The sequence below is a fragment of the Melanerpes formicivorus genome, unplaced genomic scaffold (assembly GCF_026170545.1).
Source record: "Melanerpes formicivorus ecotype bairdi unplaced genomic scaffold, bMelFor1.0.p_v2 SCAF_23, whole genome shotgun sequence".
Taxonomy (NCBI): Eukaryota; Metazoa; Chordata; class Aves; order Piciformes; family Picidae; genus Melanerpes; species Melanerpes formicivorus.
In genome coordinates this window covers 8,434,794-8,460,099 of record NW_027142375.1, presented here as the reverse complement: position 1 = coordinate 8,460,099, position 25,306 = coordinate 8,434,794, and the positions used below count along the sequence as shown (strand labels likewise).

At 40.5% G+C, this 25,306-nt stretch overlaps 1 protein-coding gene across 3 annotated transcripts in view; it reads left to right on the top strand.

Annotated features, from left to right (window-relative positions):
• Positions 1-12,080: 12,080 nt before the first annotated feature.
• ABCB5 (ATP binding cassette subfamily B member 5) overlaps positions 12,081-25,306 on the top strand; it is a 41,769-nt gene continuing 28,543 nt past the window's right edge. The window contains exons 1-12 of one of the 3 annotated variants that reach the window (XM_068152463.1): positions 12,081-12,280; positions 12,990-13,087; positions 14,006-14,093; positions 14,216-14,264; positions 15,331-15,484; positions 16,168-16,234; positions 16,465-16,656; positions 17,851-18,022; positions 19,060-19,184; positions 20,634-20,808; positions 21,760-21,873; positions 23,824-23,934. In XM_068152463.1, the coding sequence (XP_068008564.1) occupies positions 13,039-13,087; positions 14,006-14,093; positions 14,216-14,264; positions 15,331-15,484; positions 16,168-16,234; positions 16,465-16,656; positions 17,851-18,022; positions 19,060-19,184; positions 20,634-20,808; positions 21,760-21,873; positions 23,824-23,934 (1,296 nt within the window). In that variant the 5' untranslated portion in view covers positions 12,081-12,280; positions 12,990-13,038. The remainder of the gene's footprint in view (positions 12,281-12,989; positions 13,088-14,005; positions 14,094-14,215; positions 14,265-15,330; positions 15,485-16,167; positions 16,235-16,464; positions 16,657-17,850; positions 18,023-19,059; positions 19,185-20,633; positions 20,809-21,759; positions 21,874-23,823; positions 23,935-25,306) is intronic. The other 2 variants (XM_068152462.1, XM_068152461.1) reach the window with 2 other exon arrangements.

Genomic DNA, 25,306 nt, shown 5'->3' with positions numbered 1-25,306 from the left:
TCCCCTGGCACAGCTTGAGACTGTGTCCCCTTGTTCTGGTGCTGGTTGTCTGGGATGTGAAGGTACTACTCCTCTTGCACAATACATGCCAGTTCTAAGCGATAAGCAGAAACAGAAACTATGGGTTTATTTCAGCATTTCTGACTCCTCCATCAAACCTGGAGCACTCCCCTTGACTATTTGCGGCCCCTTTGGTGGAGGGAGGTGTTTTATCTCGCTCTCTCTCTCTGTCTTCACGGTCATATCCAGTTATCTCTCTGCCACTGTGTAAACTTTCAGTCAATTTGCTAGTAATTTATTATCAACAGTTGTAATTTGATTCTGACAACTGTCACATTAAATAGAGATGAGCTTTAGTAGCACAGTTCAGACTAAGCACTTATCAAACCTGTCACCAAATATGTTGCAACTGCGTATCCCACACCAGCCCATAATCCTCAGTGAGACCTTGCAGTGAGAGGGACACCATTTCCCAACATTTCCCTTGTCTATTTCAAATTATATTGTTACCACAAGTTTCCAGATTGTAAAGCCTGATTTTGTAGCTGGAGCTCAATGTTAGAGCTCAGCATGTCTGGGTTAGGTTCACTTTACTATGATTGACTTAATTGGTCATCTCCTCAGATACTGTTGCCCAGATTCTTGATACAAAATAAGGGAGATAAAAGGCTTTGGTTCTTCACTAGGAATTTGAAACCCAGTTGATAAAGTAATGCTTGCAAAACATCTTCAGACTCAGCTGAGTCATTATCAAAACTCATTACTAATTTAGGGATGCTAAGTCATAACAGCTCTGAGAATAAAATTATTCCCACTGTGAGGAGGTAATGGTTAAAGCATGATCAGAGAGGGGAGGGAAACATCTGGATTTTCCTTTGATGCACAAGGGTTTTTCAGTTTGCTCTGCAAGCTCTTACAAGGCCAAGATTGGGCTTCCTACTGCCTTCCCTCACCAGTGGCACACAGAGCAGCAGCAGCAAGGACACCTGTCCTCAGTGACCCTTGAGAGGCATCAGACAGGGCAAGCACAGCTGAGCCTTGACAGTAGCTGCCCAGGAAGGCTGATCAAGTTAGTGGTGGCAGAAAGGAGGAGTTATTTGAGGTTGAGGACAGTGGGGAGAAAGAATAGCCCCAGGAACTAGAGCAGAAGTTGCCAAATTGCCTTTTTATAGGGTTGTTTATTACTATATAGCATGCAACAGCGAGCATGGTTTTGATTGTGGGAGGTAAACAGGAATGACCTCAGCACACTCTTTCAAGTTTTTTAATTAGATTGCCCTTCACATTTTTGTCACGTTTCAGCTAGAGTCCAGGCTGCAAATGCTGGCTGCTGCAAAGCCAGGCTGAGTGTGTTTGTACACATGTCCCTGCAACCTGCTCAGCTTTTCCCTACTGTATTTCCACTGATGTACCCTTTCTGGTTTATTGTGGGGAGCTAACAGTGTTTGCTGCAGATAGCGAAATCTCTTTCCTCTCTTTTCAGATTCATAGAATCATTTAGGTTAGAAGCAACCTTAAAGATCATCTAATTCCAGTCACCTTGCCATGGCCTTCCACTAGACCAGTTTGCTCAAGGCCCCATCCAACCTGTTCTTGAACACCTCCAGGGAGAGGACATCCACAACCTTCCTTGGCAACTTGTCCCAGGGTCTCACCACATTCATTCTAAATAATTTCTTCCTGATCTCCAGTCTAAAGCTCCTCTCATCCAACTCAAAGCCATTACTCCTCACCCTGACACTAGAAGCCGTTGTAAAAAGTCCCTCCCCAGTTTTCTTGTTGCTCCCTTCAGGCACTGGAAGACTGCTTTAAAGCCTCCCTGGAGCCTTCTCTTCTCCAGGCTGAAGAGCCTCAGCTCTCTCAGCCTGCCCCCATGGGGGGGAGGCTCTCCAGCCCACTTTCACTTTATTTCCCCACATTCACTTCCTTGAATCAAGACTGAATCAGTCATTTCAAGCGTTTGATTTCTTTTTCCTAGGAAGGCTCTAGCTTCTGGTGAAAGTAGTTCTATCTAGTTTAATTCAGGATAGGCACATAAAAGCAGCTGCTGATAGTACAATGACACTCCTTAATTTCTATGCTAAAGTCTCCTCTGTACTAAAAGTTTCAAGTGCTGTCTTAAGGAAGCTACTTTGAACCTTCATTTTGCAATATATTTCAGTAAGCTTCTGGATTGTAATATTTTGAAGGATATAAAATAAGCTAACCCTTTGGAGAATATTATTTAATAAAGCCATATATTGAAAGCCACTGATTTTTTGTAGCAATATAAAAATTAATTTGCTCATAGAACAAGAATATAATCTTAAGAAAGAATATATTCTTAAGAATATAATCTTAAGAAATAAGAATAATAGTCTTGAACATATTTTGGAAACTTCTCTGAACGCTGCACTTAGTGCAAGGTGCTCTTCCTACTGAAATCCATGGGGAAAGGGTCCTTCTTCACAAGATGACAATCATCAGGAAGTAACCTGAACTCTATTCAATGCCATGGAAATATTGAGGTTGTCATGACAGCAACATATTAGAAAAGATTTATGGTTTCTCACTCTTACTCTTCATCCTTATGGAATTTTAAAGTTGTGCCATATGCTTTACACATTCACTGTGCTAGCTGGAAATAAAGTAAAGAAAAACAAGATACACCTCTCTCCTTGACTTTCTACTCAACTTGTAACTCTTTCTTGACAGCTACAGTGTCAATATTATGCTGCACTGTTGTAGATAAGTGTTGTCACTCTATTTCCTTGTGTTAAATGTAACTTAAATAGTAGGAAAAGCCTTGCCTGTGATACTGCAATCTTGCTTCTTCAGTGGAGACATTTTAATGAGAACATCAGTAACATCATATGTTATGCAATTCAGCAGCATTCTTGGCTTTATATAAAATAGACCATCAAAGCAGGAGAAATTAAAATATGTGGTGCCTGCATTTTATTTAGTCTCTTTTCATATCTGTGACCATTGACACAAGAAGTCACACAACTTTTCTGCATGCAAATACTCAAATCATTAGATGCAAGTCCATAACATTTACCAAATCACCATTCCTCTTCAGTGTTGTTGGTTGCTTTAAATTCATATTTTCAAAAGATCACTTATCATGTAAAGTAAAAAATAATCAATAGGAAACAAGCACAAGCATAGCTTTTTAACCAAGTCAGATGCTGTTTTTCTGGAAGGAGTGAGCCTTATGTGCTACATCTCAGACAGCAGAAGCACAGCCTAAACTCAACCTAATGTTTTGGTCTCCACATGAATACCAAATAAGACTACTATGAATCCTCCCTTGAAGCATTTCAGGAGGATTCTGGTGCTGAGTGGATTCTGGAAATAATAATAATAACAATAACAATAACAGTAATAATAATAATAATAATAATAATAATAATAATAATAATAATAATAATAATAATAAACAACCAGGTTGGAAGATACCTTCAAGATCATCGCATCCAACCCATCAACCAATCCAACCCACCTAAACAACATTTCACTTATTTAAAGAAGTAGTGTGCTTACTGAAAATTGTGACCACCCTGAATCATCTTCTTTACAGGCTTTCATGTGGGAAAAGTGGGTTGACAATTGCAAAAATGCCATGGTGTACCCCCTACATTCAAGGTGGGATACAGTTCCCACACGCTGACACAACATTTTAGATGTCTGCACATAAAGGTAGTGTCCAGCTCCCATCAATGAAGATCTAGTCCATTGAGTGAGATATCCAGAGTGTAGAAAACTAGCCATCCCTCCTTAAATTAAATATCTACATTATTGGCTAAACTCCTCTTAACTATAATGGGAATTTGGCCAAACAGTTTATATGGAGGCATAAATGTGTAGTCACCTAAACAGAGCTAACTGAGTCTGCCAGCTGAATCCCATTCCCAGTGTAGGCTGTAGAAGAGCTGAGTGCAGACTCACAATTTTCCAAAGAGAATTTTAATCCTCCCTCACTGGCAAGTTCAATTTGCTAATCACCTGGTTTCTAGTCTCACCTGTAAATCTGCTTCATGCTGTGTTCAGAACTTGGCACTAACTGGACCAAAAGCAACAAAGTAGCCTGCCAGCTGTTGGACATCCCACCAGCACCCTTTTCTCCTGGGAGACTTAAAGCCACACCTGAGACCCATTTCCAGCAGAGCAGAAATTCAGATGTAGTCTGTCACACAGTGTTCTGAGCAGAGAAAGGCTTCTCACCTTCCCTCTTGATTGTTTTTAACACTTCAGTAAATCTTGGCTCTGTCCTCTTTCACGGCTGAAATTTTATGTGCTTTTTGGCAAAAGAGGAATTGTTCCCTGCTGGATTCTGGTTAAAGCTATCATAAGTTCACTCTGAGGTCCAGAGCTGGAAAAAAAAGACAATAACAGCTTTCTTGATTAAAAAAATAAATAAATCTCCAAGATCTCAAGAGAAATAACTGGACTCTGAGCCTAGACTGATTTTTACCAGGCTTACAGGTAATGTTGCAGAATGTTGCACTACAATACACATAACTTGGAGGTGTAAAAGTGACTTAGAAATATTCTAATTGTATCTTCTTATTTCCAATATCAACACAGTAAAAAAAAAACAAAACCAAACAACTCCAATGCATTCACAGTGGTGCTTTCTGAAAGCTCCTCCTCTGTCTTGGACATATGGTATGAATTTCCTTGTAATTCATTAAAAGCTTTTTTTTTTGTTTGTTTGTTTGAATGACATCAAAAAGGGAAAGACACAGGGCATATTGACTTCAAGGATATTAAGTAATGAGTAGTGCAGCCAGCCAGGGATCTTCTGATTATTTCCATAAGTATCAGTTCATCAGAACAGTACAGCTGGGTCCTAGTGAATGACAGAGACTGTTGTAAGGAAGAATAGGAGGGAAAAAATAGTTCTTTTTTTTTTCTTTTTCATTGACCTAAGTAAATTTGTCTCCATTAACAAATCAAAGTAGTATTTGACTAACAGCCATTTTAAATCTGACTTTCTTCTTTTACTTTGGGACTACTTTTAGTGGAACTGATCCCAAACAGTTACTTCCTGGAATGCCTATTTTACTTTTACAATGTCTATTTTGCTTTCTTTTCATTTTTTTATTTCTGTAATGCAGCTAAAAATCCATGAGATTAAATACTGCTTCTCTGAACATTAATTGGTTTATGGTCCAGTTGATTAATGGATGTGCTACCTGAATGTATTCCTATACTATATAATTCATTAACAATTATGAGACTATTAAGTAGCTTCAAATAGATTTTGATAGTAGAGCAAGGAGCACTTGATATCCTTTGGGAAAGAACAAAGAAGAACTGAAAAATACATGGCAGTAGCTACAGTTATTTTTAGTGTTCCTACCCATCCTTTCACAATCACAGGCACATAAAGGAAGATCAATATATTTTGCAAGCAAGTCTCTGATAGTCTAATCTTTTTTTGGCAGGCTGATGCTAACTAGTAAAGCCTAATCGTTTCCTGAATCTTTAAGAGCTATTCAAGTGCATTCCTGTGCATAGCTTGGAAGAACCAACTCCTTCTTAAAAGGAAATATCCTTCATCAGACCTTTTTAATGCCCATGTTAATTTAGGTCCAACCAGAAGTTCATTAGAGTTCTTATTCAAAAAGTAGCACAAGAGAAAGAAAGTTTGGTGAAAGCCTAAGCATGACTGTGCAGTGATGCATACAGAAATGTAAGCTTACATAACTAGATTAATTTTGCAAACACAGCCAGAGCTAAAAGTTCAGCATTGCATGAAAACAGTACAGAAAGTCCTGATCTGGAGTTTATAGCAACAGGACAAAAACTGGCATCTATATATGCCATGCCAATGGTCCATCCCAGGATATAAACTCGTTAGCAAAGTCATTCTGTCATTTGTCCAATTTGCCACCTCTCTACAGCAGAAACCTTCACCAAAATTGCCATCAGCTCTTCTACAGACTCAGTTTATACCTAAACTCATGTCTTTAATCAAAATGCAAGATGTACCACCTTCGTTCCATTTTGCCTTTTGTTATGCTTGTCAGCACAACAGAGAAGACAGAACCAACGATGATCTCAGAGGGCAGTTTCATCTTTCCTCAATCCTCAAGGCAAAATCACCTGTACCAAATTTTTCACTTGTAAGCAATTTCTTGACTTTACCTGGAGAAAAATTTAAATCTTGATGACAGTAGCTACATCAATAACCTGGCCCAGTGCTTAACTATCCATAGAGTTAATGCTGTTTCCCTAATATCTATTTTTTTTAGCTTTCTTACTGTAATTCAGTGCCACAGCAGCCAGAGAGGACACTGGATTATATTGGTCTTGCAATGGCTTCTCATTATTCTTCTAAAATTAATTTCCACTACACCAAATTCCATCTGTCTTTCCTCAGAGGTCATGTCTTTTAAACCCCTTCAATTCTGCTTTCTTCCATAATTCCTATCACCCACATCTTTCTTGAAATAACTAAAATCAGACCCAGCACTCCAACAGAGGACTTAGCAGCACTACTCAGAGGAAAGTCTGCTCCATGTGTTTCACATATGACTCTTCTCTGCTTTTGTGAATCTTGCTTTTTTTTTTTCTTCCACAGCAGTTTGACATTGTTGGCTTCTGTTCAGTTTTCCATCCAGCATGTCTCCAAGATGTCATTCTGCAGAAAAGCTGCCTACAAAATCATTCTCAACCTCTGCTTCTTGATATTTTATTCCTACACAAGGATCTTATGCTTCTACATGAAAGAATGACCTCTCGCTTGTGTTTCAAGTCCATAACAAGTTTGTCTTGTCAACTTTTTTATGCCCTTTGCCCTTAAAATGCCTTTCCATGACTCACAATAATCCTGTACTCAAACTTATTCTCTTTATTGTCAATCTTCTCTTTTTCCTAAAGAATCATGAACTCCACAATTTCACTTTCATGCAGATTTTCTTTCTTGGTCACATTCCACTTCTCAGGATTAAATGTAGAAAAGCCCACCCCCAGTTACTTCTCTTACCTCTTGAAGAACAACTTGGTTCCTGGCATTTTCCAACAATTTAAGAGACATTTCTTTTCCCCCTTCTTACTTGTGTTGCCCAACAGATGTCCAGGCATGTAATGGTCTCTTTAGTCCTTTCCTTTAGCTAGACTAATGAAACATCCTCTTCTTAATACTCCTGGTCTGATGGACCAAAACCCCTTAGTTTTTCCTTCTCCTGATACAAGGCCCTGGAATAAGTGCCTTGCTTACATAAAGCAGTTCTTTCTCCCTTTCCATTTCTTTCATCTCTGTATTTTTTATGTAAGTGCATGACTTCACATTCAGTCCTGTGAATTGTCTCTGTAGGTCTTTCCAACTTAAGTCACCATTTGGATAATGTATAAAGCCCTTCCTTTTAAGATACACAAAATGTTCAGCTGAATTACTGCCTTCTGTGCTTCCCATAATCTTACTACTTCCATCACTCTATTACTTAGATTAAACAAATAAAAGGTATTTTCTTTTATAGAAAGCGATGAACCATATTGACTTGATTGTTTCTCTAAAGGCAGGAAGAATTACAGTAATTACTTGAGAAATCTACAAATTCTTAACACTTACCAGTTAAATCTCTCATAAAACAGATGTGCATGGGTACATTGGTACTGTTAGGTCATATAGCATCATTAAGATCATCAAGTCCAGCCTTCTGTCCAGCACCATTGTGACCACTAGACCATGTCCTATAGCCCAACTTGCATCAATTAGGCAGTGGTGGAGAAAACCCTACCCCTCAGCCTCTTCCTAGATGTTAATTAAGCTTAAGCAGAGTCTTTCTATTCAATTGCATATTGACAAAAGTTAACTGTGTAGGATGTAGTTGTAAGTCCCTTATTCATAACCCAAATGGCCAGCAGTCACAACATGTTATTCAGTGAATTTAGTGAAGAACTTCAAAAGATGAGCCACTCCTTTTATTCCCACCAAAACATGACTCTGTCTCAGGGTAAGGTTGCAAGTACTGTGCCACGACTACAGGTACCATCAGTAGTTACTAATGACATTACTGTTGAGCTTGAGCATGATACATGTCCCTGTACTGCTGAAGATGTGACAACAATTAATGGTGATTAGCTCATGAAGTCTACAAGGCTTGCTGTGTCAGTGTTCCAGTCTGGACTGACTTCTCAAAAGTACATAAGAAAATAGGATGGTGTAAATATATATATATATATATATATATATATATATATATATATATTTTAGTGACTCTGGCAAATCTTTCCTGTCTGAATCACAGCTGCAGCACAAATGCAAAAGTCACAATGCACCTAGCAGCAAAGAGCAGTAAGTAAAGAAAAAGGTGTTTTATGGCTGCCAGTTATAAAACCCAGTTGTGTGGAAAGTGTAGGTGATTAACTGCAATTAAGTAATGGGTCAAATACTAGCCCTGACTCTCCACATATAGCATGTGGGTGCAGGCTGGGTGTCTTGCTGTTGCTTTTCTGCTCTCTTGCAAAAGTCCAAAAGTTGTGAGTAAGCAGCTATGACACTTGTGAAGTGCAATTCACATTCTTTGTATTGGACTGGCGTTCCAGTAAAGTGGGGTGTGTGCTATTTTTGTGATGACATATGTTGAATTCTTGTTTAGTGTTAATGCTTTGATGAGGAAATGAGTTCTCATTTCCAGTTTGTGTTTTGGTGGGTTTTTTTTTGTTTGCTTGGTTCTAATAATGTTGTGTTTCTGGTTAATAGTTCTTTAAAGCAGATATCTTTTCCAGTTATGGCTGGTGTTAATTAATGATATTTGACTGTGTTTAATTTTACTTGTTCCTGTCACTGAGTGCTTTTGGACAGATGAACCAAACACATGGAGGCATGGGTGTATATTGTCTGTTTGGAACAGACTGCTTTTCAGATACCATGAGTATTTTCCAAAGTTATACATATTTTTGGATTAAAAAGGAAATTAAATAGTATTTATTCTCCTAAGCATATTATGCTCTCTTATCAAAACATATGTCCCTCACAAAAATTGCAAGGACATTATTATTAAACTACTATTTGCTGTGTTCTTTTGCTGCCTTCTTTTATTGATGAGAGTCTTCTCTGTTTGACACGTGTGCTTTAGTCCAGAACCTTTTGTTTTTTTTTCTGCAAAAAAAATGTCAGATTGTACTAATTTATTTTTATTTAAGCATGGAATAGTTATTTGCAATTACGAATAGAATAGAATAGAATAGAATAGAATAGACCAGACCAGACCAGACCTGGTTGGAAGAGACCTTCAAGATCATCGTGTCCAACCTATTGTACAACACCATCTAATCAACTAAACCATGCAACCAAGCACCCTATCAAGTCTCCTCCTGAACACCTCCAATGATGGCGACTCCATCACCTCCCTGGGCAGCCCATTCCAATGGGCAATCACTCTGTCTGTATAGAACTTCTTCCTAACATCCAGTCTGAACCTCCCCTGGCGCAGCTGGAGACTGTGTCCTCTTGTTCCACAGTTCTCAATACAACAGATCAGAAATTATTTTCCAAGAGACTATTTCTTGTCTTTTTGTTTACTGTCTTTTAGAATCTGTTTGTTAATGGTTTGGCTTTTCTTTCCCCTCCGTATGGAGGTGCTCATTAATCTGCATCAAGTATATCACTCCCACAAGAAGAAATGGGGAAGGAGGAGGAAACATAATGAAGCAGCATTCATGACAACCCCCATGCTTCTCTTTCTCACCCTCTCATTTGTTTGTCCTGCTCATCTCTCACATCCTTTTTGGGCTGACTTTTCTAAGCAGTAAAACTCCTAAGCTTTTTCTTAACAGGCATCCCCTAAAGCAATGGGATCTGAACTGTAATTGACTTTACTGCTACTGACTGTGAATAACTGGTAATGAAACCTTGAAAAGTAAAAGTGCCTCTGTTCCAGGCATACTCGACACTGCCTAGGTGCCAATGATACCAAGGTCCAAGTGAGATTTTTAGGTTCATGCTACCTCCATTTCTCTGCTTTATCTTGTGTGCTCTGTCAGCCCCACACTTGGCATCAAATCCAGGCACTTGCTTTCTAGGTGAGAAGTCCCCATGTTTAAAACCTCAAATGTGATGATAGTTTCTTCTGAAAATAACTGTTAACCAGCTGTTTTAATAAAAAACTGAGATGTGGTGAAGTGTTCTTGCTCCCATTAAGATGAATAAGATAAAAACCTTCAGTGGAAGAAATACTGCATACAGCTGTGAATCTCAGGGCTAGGACAGTGAGGTACTTCAGCTTGCTGCTCTCTCTCTTCTAAAAATCTGTAAATTCAGATTCTTCATGACAGCAGAAGCCAAAGCTTTTCATTAATTTTCTGGAACAGAGAACAGAGCTGTGTGTGAGTGTTATTCAGGCTTGATGCTGATTCTGTAGGAAAAAAAAAACCTCTGGGTAATGCTGATGAGGTAAGAAAGTACTATAAAAGTAGTAAGTCTGACATGTAGTAGTTTGAATGTAAGTGAACATACGGTGTTCCAGTGGGCAGGAGACGATGATGCCTAATAATGCCTTTTCTGAGGTTCTTTCAGGGCATCATAACAATCATGCAATGTAACCTGAATCCTGGAAGGCAAAAAAGGGCATCTGAGATTTGTCTGAGTCCTGAAGTTGTTAATTGAGAATAACTTTATCTGAGTAACTGATAATCTGAGACCTAGCTTTGGGATAATGGCATTTGCATGGATGGGAAAACAAGTAGGAGTTTATTTTTTCATAAACACTAAAACACTAAAGACATTAGTGGAAGCAAATAGAATGAATTTTTAATATGTGAGGGTAGGGAAGCAGAAAAACTGTTACTTTTAAGGTTGTGCAGAAAATCTAATTTGTGTACCTGATTTCTTCAAAGGGTGTGGGGGGAGGGAAGGGCAACCGTCCACACTCCTTTAAGATAACCCAAACCAAGAAAGGGCATCACTTTTGCCAAAACAAAAATCCACACAGATTGTGGGGAAGAGGTGGGAACTCAAGGAGCAAAATGTGATGCTTAGCTTCCCTAAAAAGAATCATGATTTTTACTAGCTTTGACCTTCACCTTATTTAGAAATGGGGAATGAAAACACTTCTTTTAGTAACGTGTCCTAGTTCAAGTTCACTAGCGTATCTTTACTCTTGGCTGAGATATGACTTTGCAGGTAACTTTCCCTAGCCTGAATATTTTGCTGGACTCTTCTTCACCTTTATTTAGAATAAACCTTTATTTAGAATAAACCAAACCAGGTTGGAAGAGACCTTCAAGATCATCACGTCCAACCCATCAACCAATCCAACCCACCCAAACAGCTAACCCATGGCACCAAGTACCCCATCAACTCTTCTCCTGAACACCTCCAATGACGGTGACTCCACCACCTCCCCAGGCAGCCCATTCCAATGGGCAATCACTCTTTCTGTATAGAACTTCTTCCTAATATCCAACCTGAACCTCCCCTGGCGCAGCCTGAGACTGTGTCCTCTTGTTCTGGTACTGGCTGCCTGGGAGAAGAGACCATCATCAGCCTGTCTACAACCTCCCTTCAGGTAGTTGTAGAGAGTGATAAGGTCACCCCTGAGTCTCCTCTGTTTATCAGCATAGTTTTCCAAAGTAAAATTCCTTTGATTTAAGTAATGATGAGACCTAAGGTAGCACTCTGGTATAATGAGGCTGAGTGGCTCACTGTATCTGGTGTGCAGGTCTAGAGACCTGAAGGCTGCTTGAGGGCAGCAGGGACCAAAATTAACACCTGCATCCAAAGGGCAAAAGCCAGCATGATGAAACCAGAGTCTTCTCGGTGGTGTCCAGCTGACAGGACAAGGGGCAGTGGATGCAAACTGGAATGTGGGAGGTTCCACACAAACATAAAGAAAGAATTCTTTACTTTGAGGGTGGCATAGCACTGGCACAGGCTGTCCTGAGAGGTTGTGGAGGTTGAATGCAAAACCTGCCCGGCCCTGTTCGAATGATTATGCTGGGTGAACCTGTTCTAGCCCTAGATGATCTTCTGAGGTCCATTCCACCCCTCACCGTCCTGCGGTTCTCTGAAATCTCTCAGCGGGCCCCTCTTCCCTGGTTGCTCCTGGCAGGCGACCGCACCGACCTTCACCTGAAACCCGAGCCGAGGGGAGGGAGACGGTGCCCGCCGCTATAAAGCCACGGCCGGGGCGCGGGTGTGCGACCCACCCCGCCCCCGCCAGGATCAGAGCGGGCCGGACCGACGAGATCGTGTTGGGCTGGGGACGGGGACAGGAATACCGAGCCGCGCCCGCCCGGGCGGCCGTGGGGGGCACCCACGCGTATAGGCACAGCGCGGGGGGTGAAGGTAAGCTGAAATAACACGAGGCGGGGAGCGGGGGGAAACCACTCAGAAATCCGTCAGAAAAAAAAAAAAAAAAAAGAGAGAGAGAGGAAAAAAAAGAAAATAGTAACGAAAAAAGTAGAAAATTATTTTCCATCAGGCTGATTATATTATTTTAGCCAGGCTCATTATTATTTTAGCCTGTTTCAGAGTCATGTGCTGTGTTTTGCCTTTTTTTCTTGTTCAAACCTGTCAATCTCAGCAAGAAAAGCCTCGGGAAATGTGGAGCATCAGTTACCTACCCCGTCTAAATCTGGCTTAGTTGGTGTATGGCATGAAGTCGACATATGTTTTGTCTTTACGGTTATAATCGTGATAGTGTCAGGATGTGTTCAAGAAATTTTAGTCAAATGTAAGATAATGAGGGAAATCCTCTGTTCTGTAGTAGATAATCCACAGTAATTTGGATATGAATGATTTAGGGATTTGGCATAAAAGACTACAAAAACAGACTAGTGAGCAAGGTTTCATTTGTAATAGTTTGTACTGTTCTTTGCATCAAAAGTAGTTCTTGATCAATTTGGGGGGAGTTTGGTGGTGGTGGTGGTTTTTTTAATAAGACATTGTTGAGGCTAAACTGTAATGTCATGGGAAAACACACAAACATTTTAATGTCAACACATGGACTCTTCAAATATTTCTAAATATTTTGTTGTCTTCTTTCTAAATGCAGGTTTTGATTAATGTGACTTTATCTCATAAACACACAACAAAGAAGAACCATGAAGGACCATTACATAAATTCCGTAGAAAAAGAGCCCTCTGATGCTGGTAAGCCACAGGCATGAAAGCTCTGTGTATATTTGAGGAAAGTATTCCACAGTTCCAAATCTGAAGTGCATTATAAGACTTTCCTGATTGCCCTAGTAGTTTCAGAGGAGATAAAATGATTTTCCAGTGAACTAAAACCACCACCTAGAAAACATTTATGCATGAATCATAGAATTGTTAGGGTTGGAAGGCTCCTCAAGGATCACTACTTCCAACCCCCTGCTGTGGGCAGGGACACCTCAATCATTCTACTAAGTTCAACAAAAATCATTTACATGGGCAAAACCATCTAGGTGTGTCCTAGCCTCAGCATGAAAATGCTCCAAGATAAGCTCAGTAAGGTGGAAGCATGTTATACTTGTCTTAATAATTACATTTAAAACAGTGTGTGGAACATTCTACTCATAGTGAGTCAGTGGCTAAAGTTAAGGTGAATGTAAATTGAGGGTGGCTGTGTGCGAAACACTTTTCTTCCCATGAGATTCATATCTGCTTCCCTTCTGTGGTTGCTCACCAGCTTCTTTATACATTTATTACATCCCATTTTATGCATTTAGAATCATAAACTTTCTGGGGTAGGATTGCTCTCTTGTGTAGAATTCTGAAGCTCCTGGCACAAAGGAAGTGAGGTGTGTCAACTACTGCAATAAAAAAGAATAATAGAGATAGTTATTGCTGGCAAAGATATGACTTTACAACTGTTCCATGTTACCTACAGCAATTATAATGTCCACTCTAAGCAACTGCACTTATTTCAGTGGGGTTTTTCCTTGTTTGCATTCTGTTCTGTTCCAAGAACAGGAGGAAATAACCAGTCTTTAAGCCTTAAATGAAAGAGAATCAGCAGAGAAAGTTGCAAGAAATTAGTAAAAAGGATGGGTGGTTATGTTTAAAGCAAATCTTCCTTTTATTTCACAGGATCTGCATGCAACACTTATGACAACCCTTCTTTCCAACACGATGAAAAGCTTGAACAGAGCAACCAGTTAAAGCCCAATAAAAAAATGTAGGTTTTCTTTGTAGTTAATGATGTACTGGGTGGGTGGATGGGTGAAGAGTTTAATATCTCTTTGGTAGAAAAAAAAAAAAAAGATGTTGATTAATCTTTTGGGTTTTTTTTTTCTCCAGGAAGGAAAAAGAAGAGCACAAGAAACGGGTGGTTGGCATTTTTGAACTGGTTAGTGCCCAGTTTTTGAGGGTCTGCTTTATTTTCTTTTCTTTATCATTGTGAGATGTTTATGAAATGCAGTTAATAGGCAATCAAAAACTTGAGAAGAAGCCTGAGACCTGAGACTTACTGATAGAGCTCTTTAAAATTTGGCTGGTTAGGTCAGGTTCTCCCCTCTGTGTATTTTGAGCACTGACAGCAGTTCAGCCTTAGTGTTGCTGGAGGATGAAGATCAATCCTGCTGAGGCTGATCCAGTACAAACGTTTTCAACTGGTGGTACAATCCAAATGCTGGTCAATGATTTACTCTTGTTTACATTTCAAATCTTACGAGGAAAGTCTGAGAGGCCTGGGTCTTATCAGTCTGGTGAAGAGAAGACTGAGAGGGGATTTAATAAATGTTTATAAATATCTGAGGGCCGAGAGTCAAGCAGGAAGGGACATCCTCTTCTCACTTGTGCCCTGAGGCAGTGCAAGGGGCAATGGATTTAAACTACAGCAAAGGAAGTTCCATCTCAACATGAGGAAGAGCTTCTTTACTGTAAGGGTCACAGAGCATTGGAACAGGCTTCCCAGAGAGGTTGTGGAGTCTCCTTCTCTGGAGGCTTTCAAGACCCAGCTGGATGTGTTCCTGTATGACCTGTGTTAGATTATATGGTTATATGGTCTTGCTCTGGCAGGGGGGGTTGAGCTCAAAGATCTCCGGAGGTCCCATCCAACCTCTAAAATCCTGTGATCCCATGACCTTGGTAAATATGTAACTGGAACACAAAATTGTACAGAGAAGATCATCACTTAGAAAACATGTAGTACATACACAGGGTTTTCTACTGCTGAGCTGGGGAAGAATAATTTGTCCTGCCAATATTCCCTTAGCAGCTTTTCTGAGTACTCTTTTAAAGATGTATGGGACCTAATACAGTATCATGTTCTGAGTTTACCTTCAGTTGGACTGTTATTGCTACCTAGAATATGTGGGTAGAAACAAAGCCTGTTCTGTAAGTCTGCTGTACTTTAACAAATATCTGAACTGCCAGGCACAATTTTAATTCTGGATTTTTTTGTTAATGCACAGTTTTCCTATGCTGATTGGGTGGACATCCTTTTGATGGTAATTGGTTTGCTGGCAGCTGCTGCAAATGGTACTGGACTGCCACTTATGATCATTGTCTTTGGAGAGATGACAAACAGCTTTGTGCTGAGTGGCGTGAAATCTAATGTGTCGGAAGGTAAAAAAACTTACAATGGGACTTCTCTGCATAGCAGTTATGTTTTCCTACAGGGGCCAAGATGTTATTTCCCCCAGACTATGCACTGGTGCACATCTAAACAAGTATATAATGAGCAAAATTTGTCCTGCTGTAAATGACCCAGTTGTTTTAATCGATATTTAATAGCTAGACCAGGACAAAAGCAGTGCATTGGGTGATCTTTTTATGAATGCACTTCACCTTCAGCGAGATAGTCCGTGTCAACACTTGTCAGGCACTAATTACTACAAGTTCCTTAAAAATAAATGTGCATTTGCCAAACAAGGGGACACAGTCTCAAGCTGCTCCAGGGGAGGTTTAGACTCAAGGTGAGGAGGAAGTTCTTCACCGAGCGAGTCATTCATCATTGGAACGGGTTGCCCAAGGAGGTGGTTGAGTCATCGACCCTGGAGGCGTTCAAGAGATTGGACGTGGCACTTGGTGCCATGGTCTAGGCATGGGGTCTGTGTTGATAGGTTGGACTCGATGATCCTCGAGGTCCTTTCCAACCTAAGTGATACTGTGATACTGTGATACTGTGAAATGATTTTGTGTTACCTCAAACCCTACCTGCAAAATACAGTTCCCAAAATCATGACCCTAGCTTACCGTATAAGACGTTCACAAATATTGCTGCTGCTTCTTTTTTTTCTTCCCCACAGATACCTCAGTAACTAGTGTTAGCTGTTCATCAAATTCAACCGTAGATATAGAAGGTGAAATGACAAAGTAAGAGTCTTTGTAGTTATTCTGTAAAAGGGGAATTGGGGATTTAAATACTTTTCGCTGTGTTATCCCATTGAGCAGGGTTTGTGTTCACAAAAAGCCTTCTGAATAATTGATCGCGGGCATTAATATTTACTTTGGTGGGATAAACGAAAGCTAATTGTTGCTTTGCGTGTCTAACGTCTCTCACAAGTTACAGTGGTGTCACATGGCCTTTTGTTCCCTTATCACAGGTTTGCTTACTACTATGTGGCAATTGGCTTTGCTGTGTTGATCCTGAGCACCATCCAAGTGTGGACGTTTCTGATCGCTGCTACAAGGCAGGCAGCAAGGATCCGGCAGAAGTTCTTTTTTGCAGTGCTGCATCAGGAGATGTCTTGGTTTGATACTACCCAGATAGGAACACTGAACACCAGATTGACGGAGTGAGGACTCTCTTCCATTTTTACCCCCTGAAGTGTGACATTGAAACTCCACTATTTATTCTCAATGGGATAGCCTATAGAGAGCTTTTTAAAGCAAACAAACAAAACCCCACCATCATAAACTAACACATGCATGTGCCCTCCCAGCACTGTCCCTGCCCTCCTCCCCACCCCCCAAAAAAGGAGGAAAAAGCCAAACAAAAACAACAAAGAAAACCAGTAAACAAACCAATTTGGTCTTAAACTGTGGAAATATTACAGCTCTGAGGGATAAAATCAAATTCATTATAATTTTCAGCTTAATTTGTGAAGTTTCCATGAGGTATGCACTGCAAGGGCTTTTTTGCAGTGAAATGCCTGATGTTGGCCACCTTATGTCAGTGAAGTATGTGGCAGAGGCTTGATAAACAGCTCTGCGGTCTCCAACTAGTTTACACTGAAAGCTCTGACACTTTATTGTATGGAAATGAATTTACATTTACATCCAGCCAGATTTCAGTCTGGAGTCCATCCAGTCATAGTCTTTGAAGTTGTTTTTTTTTTCATGGAGTTAGATAGGCTTAGAGATGAAGATTGTATGTTGCAAGATGCAACGGTGCTAGATTCATGAACAGAGAAATGTTGGTTGGTTGGTTGTGTTTTTAAGATAGCTTTAGACAGAGCTGTGTCCTACATGGTGTAAGAAACCACTCTTAGCTCCAATACCTGCATTTGCTGGGAAGAGAAAATGGGGAAGAAAGTATTTATGGAAGGCAGAGGTTGTTCCAAATAATCACTGTTCTGACAGAACCTCTGATCTGAGTCTGTAGCCAAAATGAAGAACAAAAAAATGCATCATAGAGCTGAGCGGAAAGAATCATTTGGAGATGGTCATGGGAGAGGAGGGGACTGTTTGGCTGCCCACTTGCTTTGCTCAGTAAGGAAACTAGGTCATTTGTGACCTAGTGACAGGGCATAGAAACAGCAAATGATGGAAAATACAGAAAATGAGTCCCAAAAAATAGGAGGTTTCTGCTGTATTTTGACCACACAAAAGACTAATGGCACCGTTCAGTAGCTGTGGTTAGAAATTTCACTGTGCCAGTTTGAAAATGGCAAAGCTTCTGACATTAGGCCACACAGCGTGGAACAGGGTGGGAGGGAGTCAGAACGAAAGACTTTCAAAGCTAACAAATCTTTTTTTATTGTTTAAAGTGACATCAACACCATCCACCAAGGCATCGGAGACAAGATCTGTATATTTGTGCAGTTCTTTGCCACATTTGTGGCAGGAGTTGTTATAGGATTCATCCACGGGTGGAAGCTGACACTGGTGGTTTTGTCCGTCAGCCCTCTGCTTGCTGCATCAGCAGCAGTTTGGTCAGCTGTAAGTGTGTGGGGATTAACAAACAAAGCAAACCAGAAAAACATTACTATGCTTATGGACAGCAGAAAGGGAGAGAATGGCATAAACTAGAGTGGTTTCCAAGTTGGCAGGTTAGCCCCATGTTTACTTCATGATTTATGCTCCTCCTGTAGCTTTTCTCTGGGTTCCCAAGCACACAGTTGCAAGTCATACTCCTGCCTATGTACTGTGTTCTCATACCCTGTGAGAGAGGGTAATCTGCATCAGAGCATCTTCCTTGCACAGTGTTTTCCCATGCAGAGTTCTGGGAAGCCCAGCCACACAGTCGTGACCCTCAGTCTTGCCTCAACACAAATGTTTTTCAGGCTCTTTCCATCTGCATTTATGCAATAGCACACCTCTTGCAAACTTTCTACCAAGTTTTGTGCTGTGTACAGAGTAGACGTGTGTGTATGTGTGTGTGTGTGTACATGTATATACACACACACATACATATAGATATACTGCTAACTGGGTGATAGAAATTAGCAAAGTATCTAGAGAGGTTGCTTTTTCAGACAGGAAAACGTTTTCCCCCTCTTATCCATTGTAGTCACATTAATGGCTATGGCTTGTATTCCTGAGTGATTACTTATAATACTAGAGGATTTGGGGTTTTCTTCTACTTGAAGCATTTCCAATGAGCTATGAAGAAAAACATTAGAAGCTGGAAAGTGACCACCTTGCTTATTTCAATGCCTACTGATACTCTAGTTTCTGAAAACCTCTGGCACACCTCCCTGATCCCTTCCCCATACAGACACACCATAGTGTAGTTCATAGGCTGTCTTTGGCTTTAGTCATGAAGTCCATCTGATGCTTGTGTATTCTTTCCCTGTAGTGAGGACAGAATGAGAGAATGAGCTGGTTTATGGGGAAATTCAGGGCTCAAAGAGGTGCTGACTCCCTCTCTCCTAAAACCTCATTTTGAGCCTTGAATCTTGATTATTCTTATTCATCAGTATAGTGTGCCCACCCTTTCAATAGGCTGCAGTAACATCTGGTTTTCAACTTTCCAGCTTCTGGCATCCCTTACAGCTAAAGAGCTGTCTGCTTATGCCAAAGCAGGAGCTGTGGCAGAAGAAATTTTGACAGCAATCAGGACTGTCGTGGCTTTCAACGGACAGCAGAAGGCATTAGCAAAGTAAGATTTTGACATAATAATTATTTAATATACAGAAAAAGAGTTTGGCTGAGGGTTGGATATGTGGTTTGTGGGGCTTTGAGTTTCCTCTCAGTGTCATTTTATTCTTCTATAAGTGGACAACTCACCTGAAAATGAAGATATGTAAATAGACTTAGTGAATTCAGACTACTTGGTGTTATCACTGCAGCATAGAGTTAAACTTCTCCTCTGATGGAGATCTGGAGCTGAATTTAAAGTGAAAGTGGTGGGAAGGTTATCTTTACCTTGTAGTTAAATGCAGCAAAGCATGTGATTAATTGCTTGACTTTCAGAACATGTGTACTGATGTTTTGATCTTTGATTAATGAGCTTATATCTATGCTTCACTGGATAACAGCCTTAAGTGAGATTGCATCACTGGCTTTTATTACCTCAGTGATTTGTAAATAACACTCGTAGCTGACAATCTAGTGTTGGTCCTAATCACATGTAAAAGGTGAGGTGAATATGTCTGGCCACAAATTCACTCACACATGTACTAGGTAACTGAACAAGCATAGACAATAACATTCTGTATGTTAGTGATTCTGTATTATCACCAATGCCATGAAGTTGGGAAAGGCAAACCAGAAGAACCGATCCATACGGTCCGTGCATCTCTTCTCGTTTGTTCATGTCTCCTGTTTCCCCTGGTCTTGTGCAAAATTTCTAAGGTGGTGGCAGCCTTAGCTCAGAATCCTACAGCTTGCTCCTGCATTTGTCTGCTTCCAAGGGCTGAGCTCTGACAATCTTGTAATTGCAACAATATTCAGACACTTTCTGCTTACACAGTAAAGAAAAAAACATTCAAGATGGCCTAGATCACTTGTTCCCCCCCTCCCCATCTTCTTGGTTTCTGCAATTACCAGTGTCTGAAAATCCATTGCTAGGAGATACTTTTTTATTTTCCTTAAGGTATAGAGACAAACAAAACCTGGTATCCAGGTAACCCCATGCCAGTAAAGCCTTTCCTTTCTGACGTGGTTGACCAGCTTCTTCCATAACTTCACCTCCATTTAATGTATAAAAAAACACCCACACAGTGATGGAACTTTCCTAGGAACATCTCTTGTCTTTGACATGTAATGTTAAAACTGTTTCAAGCTTTCCCTTCAGGACTGATACAAGCAAGTGGCTTGAGTGGCATTGTGTCTTCCATCGTGATAATGTAGTCACACTACTCAGTTGTTTTCTAAATGTGTCTTCCATGTCTGTATGACAAAGTTGTCAGCATACATCAGAACAGATTTAGTCAAGGGAATTATATGCCTACTAGTCCTCTGTCAGAAAAATCTGTATTCTCTTTGAGAGACTTTCAAACACTTTATAATAGAAATCCTTTTAATTAAAAAGTGGGACCCTGGGAAATATCAGTCAGAATGTGCATGCGGTACCTATCAAATTAGTGGTTTCCTTATCCACTTTCAGATATGATGCTAACTTGGAGATGGCTAAAAGTGTTGGAATAAAAAAATCCATTACTACTAATACATCTCTAGGTGTTTCACAATTTTTTATCTTTGGATCCTATGCACTTGCATTCTGGTATGGAACCAAGCTCACTGCTGAGGATGAGAATTACGACATCGGCCGTGTGTTAATTGTAAGTACAGCAGCACAGCTTTGAAATAAATGCTCTCTAACTTTGTGGAAATACTTGTCAGTGGTGTACATAATTACCTCTATTTTCTACCAAGTGTTTGCTAAATTAGCTGTTTAAAAGTCACTTGATATAAAAAAATCACTTGGTATAAAAAAACTTAAAAGAAAGCATTCGTTTTATCTAACTCTTGGTACAATGAGTTTGGATAGGGCACGTTGACTTCCCACTTTAATCAGTGTAGATGTGAGAGCACCTGCTCTGCTGTCATTTGTCTTGGACCCTGTTGTAGGGCCGGATGAGCAATCTACAGCTGATGCTTAGCACCTGCTCAAAAAACTCTACCTAGATACTAGAATGAAGTCCTCAACATCTTATTTAGGCACAATATCTTCTGTGCATTCTGCTGTTCACTTGCAAGTGCTTACCATACATTGCCAATATGTCTCAGCTGATAATGTTTTGAGATATATAGCTGTCATCTTGCCATCAAAAGTTTGACCACATGCTCAGATTTCACACTTGAGTGACTTCTGATAAGCTGTTCTCTGCATGGTTCTTCACAGCATATAAAGTTCATTGTGCATTGGTCCCACAGGTGAGATTTCAATTTGAAAAAATAAAAGAAAAGAAAAAGTGGACTAAATTTTGCAAGCATCTGAAGTTTTGGAGCATCTGGAAAGCAACAGAAAAAAGATTTATTCTGCTTGTGAATGATAGAAAATGCAAGAAGACAAAAAAGAAAAGTCATTTGTACCACAGAAGCACCTGTCAGTAGTTATCATTCACTTGTGGGGAAATGGGGAGTGAAGAGCAGCCACTGTGAAATGCACCTTTCACTTCTGTATTTAGCTTTCCTGGGAAGGATGCTCTAGAAAGACTTGGGCACCTAACAGCCAGACAGTGGTGGCTTTGTAACCTGTTTGCCATGGTGCTTCTCTCCATCTCCGACAGGTGTTCTTCTCTGTGCTTGTTGGAGCCTTCTCCCTGGGCCAGGCAGCTCCCAACCTGGAGAGTGTGGCTAATGCACGTGGAGCTGCCTATGAAGTGTATCAGGTCATCAATAAGGTAAGTCTCTAAACAGAAAAGAGGTCTGTGACCGTTTGAGGCTGTGCCTTTAAGAAAAGAGACAGTGCTTGGACGCTATGGTTGAATGTTTTGGAATATTAATGAAAACAATCAGATATTCTAAACTAATTTCATTGGTGGATTGGCAGAATGCAGTTTTAAGTTTAGGTGCAGCTGGGATTTTCCTCAGTTCGCTCCTTTCCTTCTCCCTTTCCAGCTTGTCTGCTTCTGGGCTCCCTGCCAGAGCAACCCTGAACAGATAAGGCCCACTAACACTTTGCTTTAATTAATAACTGCTCTTTTTTCTCTCTTTCTAACCCTCTTTGGGTAAAAAAGGGGAGAGAAGGGGGTACGGGGGGGGGGAACCCTCCTCCAGAGGAGGGAATTTCGTTCCTGTATAATTGTTTTTTTTTTTACTTTGCTGTATATTTCTGCATATATGTTGTAAATACTGTAAATTGTGTATATATCCTGCATTCCCCAAATTGCTTGTAAAATATAGCATTTTTCCTTGCTTCTCCGGCTGGCTAGCTGTGGTTTTTCTTCCTCTTTGTGGGGGAGAGAAGGCTAGGCCCTTCTCTCAAAACCACCACAAGGTCTTTCAGCCACACTCAGGTGTTTTTTTTTTCTTTTCTTCTCAAGAGATATAACAAAAACACTCAACAGTCCCTAAACCATAAACCCCATACATGCCTGCAACTGAAACCCAGAATGTTTCCATTTACATCAGGAAAACTGCCTCTTTATGTGTCACAACATATGTTGGGAGACCTGGCATGAGCATCTGAGATTTAGGAAGGCTTTCATTGGTATTAGACTTGCAACTCCATAGGGCAAATGGTGAGGCAGTATTATTTTAAAAATGCATCTGCAGAGGCTTTCATTTCAAGGGCAACGAAGTTGGTGAGGGACTTGGAACACAAGCCCTATGAGGAGAGACTGAGGGAGCTGGGGCTGCTTAGCCTGGAGAAGAGGAGACTCAGGGGTGACCTTATTGCTCTCTACAACTACCCCAAGGGGGGTTGTAAACAGGCAGAGGTTGGTCTCTTCTCCCAGGCAGCCAGCACCAGAACAAGAGGACACAGTCTCAGGCTGCACCAGGGGAAGTTCAGGCTGGAGGTCAGGAGGAAGTTTTACACAGAGAGAGTGATTGCCCATTGGAATGGGCTGCCCTGGGAGGTGGTGGAGTCGCCGTCACTGGAGGTGTTCAGGAGGAGACTTGACAGGGTGCTTGGTGCCATGGGTTAGTTGATTAGGTGGTGTTGGATGCTAGGTTGGATGCGATGATCTTGAAGGTCTCTTCCAACCTGGTCTATTCTATTCTATTCTATTCTATTCTATTCTATTCTATTCTATTCTATTCTATTCTATTCTATTCTAGTGAGCTGATTTTTCCTTTTTTTTGGGGGGGAGGGGGATGAGGGGGGTGTTGGTTGGGGTATTTTGGGAGAGAAGGGTGAGTTGGTAAGGAAGAGATTGACAGTGCAACTGAAAGCTATAGTGACATAAAACAGCAGTGCTGGTGTTACTATGAAAAAAGGGGTTCCACATTGTTATTACCTTGGTCTTCCTGTGTCATGCAGCAGTTAGATATCTGTGGATATAGAATATTTTAAACAAGTAGCACTAGATAATTCATGTCAGTATAAAATCCTCCCATGTGGATTGCTGAGGGTCGTATTTTGGCTGCGAAGTGGTAGAGATAAGTTCTACAATTACAGATTATCTGCTATGGATTTTGTTGTGTTTGGAAATACATTATATTTGTCAAAGTAGAATTCACAGTACCCCTGCATTTGGCATCATGTGAGTAAAACACAGCAGCTCTGCCATGGTGTGCTGCAGTGTAAAGCAGCAGCAGAGAAAGTGAAGGAGAGAACAAGGTATCTATCTGAAATAGCAGTTCCAGAAGTGTCATAACCAGAGATTGTATCATTAAACTCTTTCCAGAAACGACTCATAGATAGCAGTTCTAAGGAAGGCTACAAACCAGACAGACTTATAGGAGAAATTGAATTCAGAAACATCCATTTCAGTTACCCATCCAGACCTGATGTTAAAGTAAGTGCTCGTTTTATATTAGTCTGCTGTATGGGAATTCTGTAGCCGTATTATTTGTCCTTATTATTTGTCTAATCCTGTTCTTGAATGCAAAAGGCATTCTTATCCTGGGAGGTGGGATGTTGGCTTTTTGCCCAATAGTGCACAAAGACAAAGCTGTAGATTTGCTGCCACTGGATACCTGCACACCATTCTCCTCTGCTGGAGAAAGCTAAGAAGAATATGTTGCTCCTAATCTGAATTTCTCTGTATAAGAGCTCTCATAAACCACATATGACTTTTCCAAGATCTGTCATTAAAAATTTCAGGCATTGAATAGTTGAACCAGGAAGATGTTCTCTACAGTCCCTTGGTTGTTCTGAGCTACTGTGGTACCCCATATGAAAAATGACCTGTGGGATAGGCTTTACAACAATATGCTATCAAATGGATTGAGACTTATCACCCTAAAAGTCATTTGGGCAGATGCCAAAATTGCTGTTTCAATAAACTGATGTCCCCTACTCTTTGTCAGTTAAACTTTCCTTAGCACCCTTATTGTGCAGTGCTGTGTACATGAAGACATAATGATTACATTTGTGGTAATAGAATTGTAGAATTGTTAGAGTTGGAAGGGACCTCAAGGATCATCTAGTTCCAATCCCCCCACCATGAGCAGGGACACCTCACACTAGATCAGGTTGCTCAGAGACCCATCCAGCCTGGACTTAAACACCTCCAGGGATAGAGTTGGTTTGGCCTCTTGACTGTAGTGAAAAGCTTATGATCTTCTGAAGACCTTGAAAAAAGTGAAAGAAAAAGGGATTTTCTGCTGTTGTTATTTAACAAAAAGGTAGAATTAGATTTCAGATGTCGACAACTAGCAGTTGGACATGCCAGTTAATTGGCGAGAATGGGAAAGTTCATCTTACTGTGGCCATTTCTTCACATGGCTTTTCCACCTCAGTTATCTGAGGTTGTTCATCAAATCTGTTTCCAGGACACTGAGGATGCTGAAAGACAGACCTGGAGCTAGGCTTCCTGCCTAGCTGAAGTCAATGCTCTGCATCTCCTTTTACTCTCAGCTCAGAAATCAGAAGCGAGAGAGGAGACTTTTCATCTTTCTTCTTAAAAACACTGCTCAGGCTGATGAGCTATGCCATAAGTCTGCTTGCCAAATGGTAGCAAAATATGAAATGTTTTGTCATCCTTCCCAAATATACTGAGTCATTAGTTCCCCCTATTAAGAATAATACTTAGTAAAGCCAAAAGGAAATAAGCAGAAATGTGTAGAAGTTCTCCACAATCTCTCAAGCAATTGATGCAACATAGTGTAATTTCCCCTGTCTAGGCTAAACAAAACAGAGATCTAAGGAGCCTATTTATTGTCAGT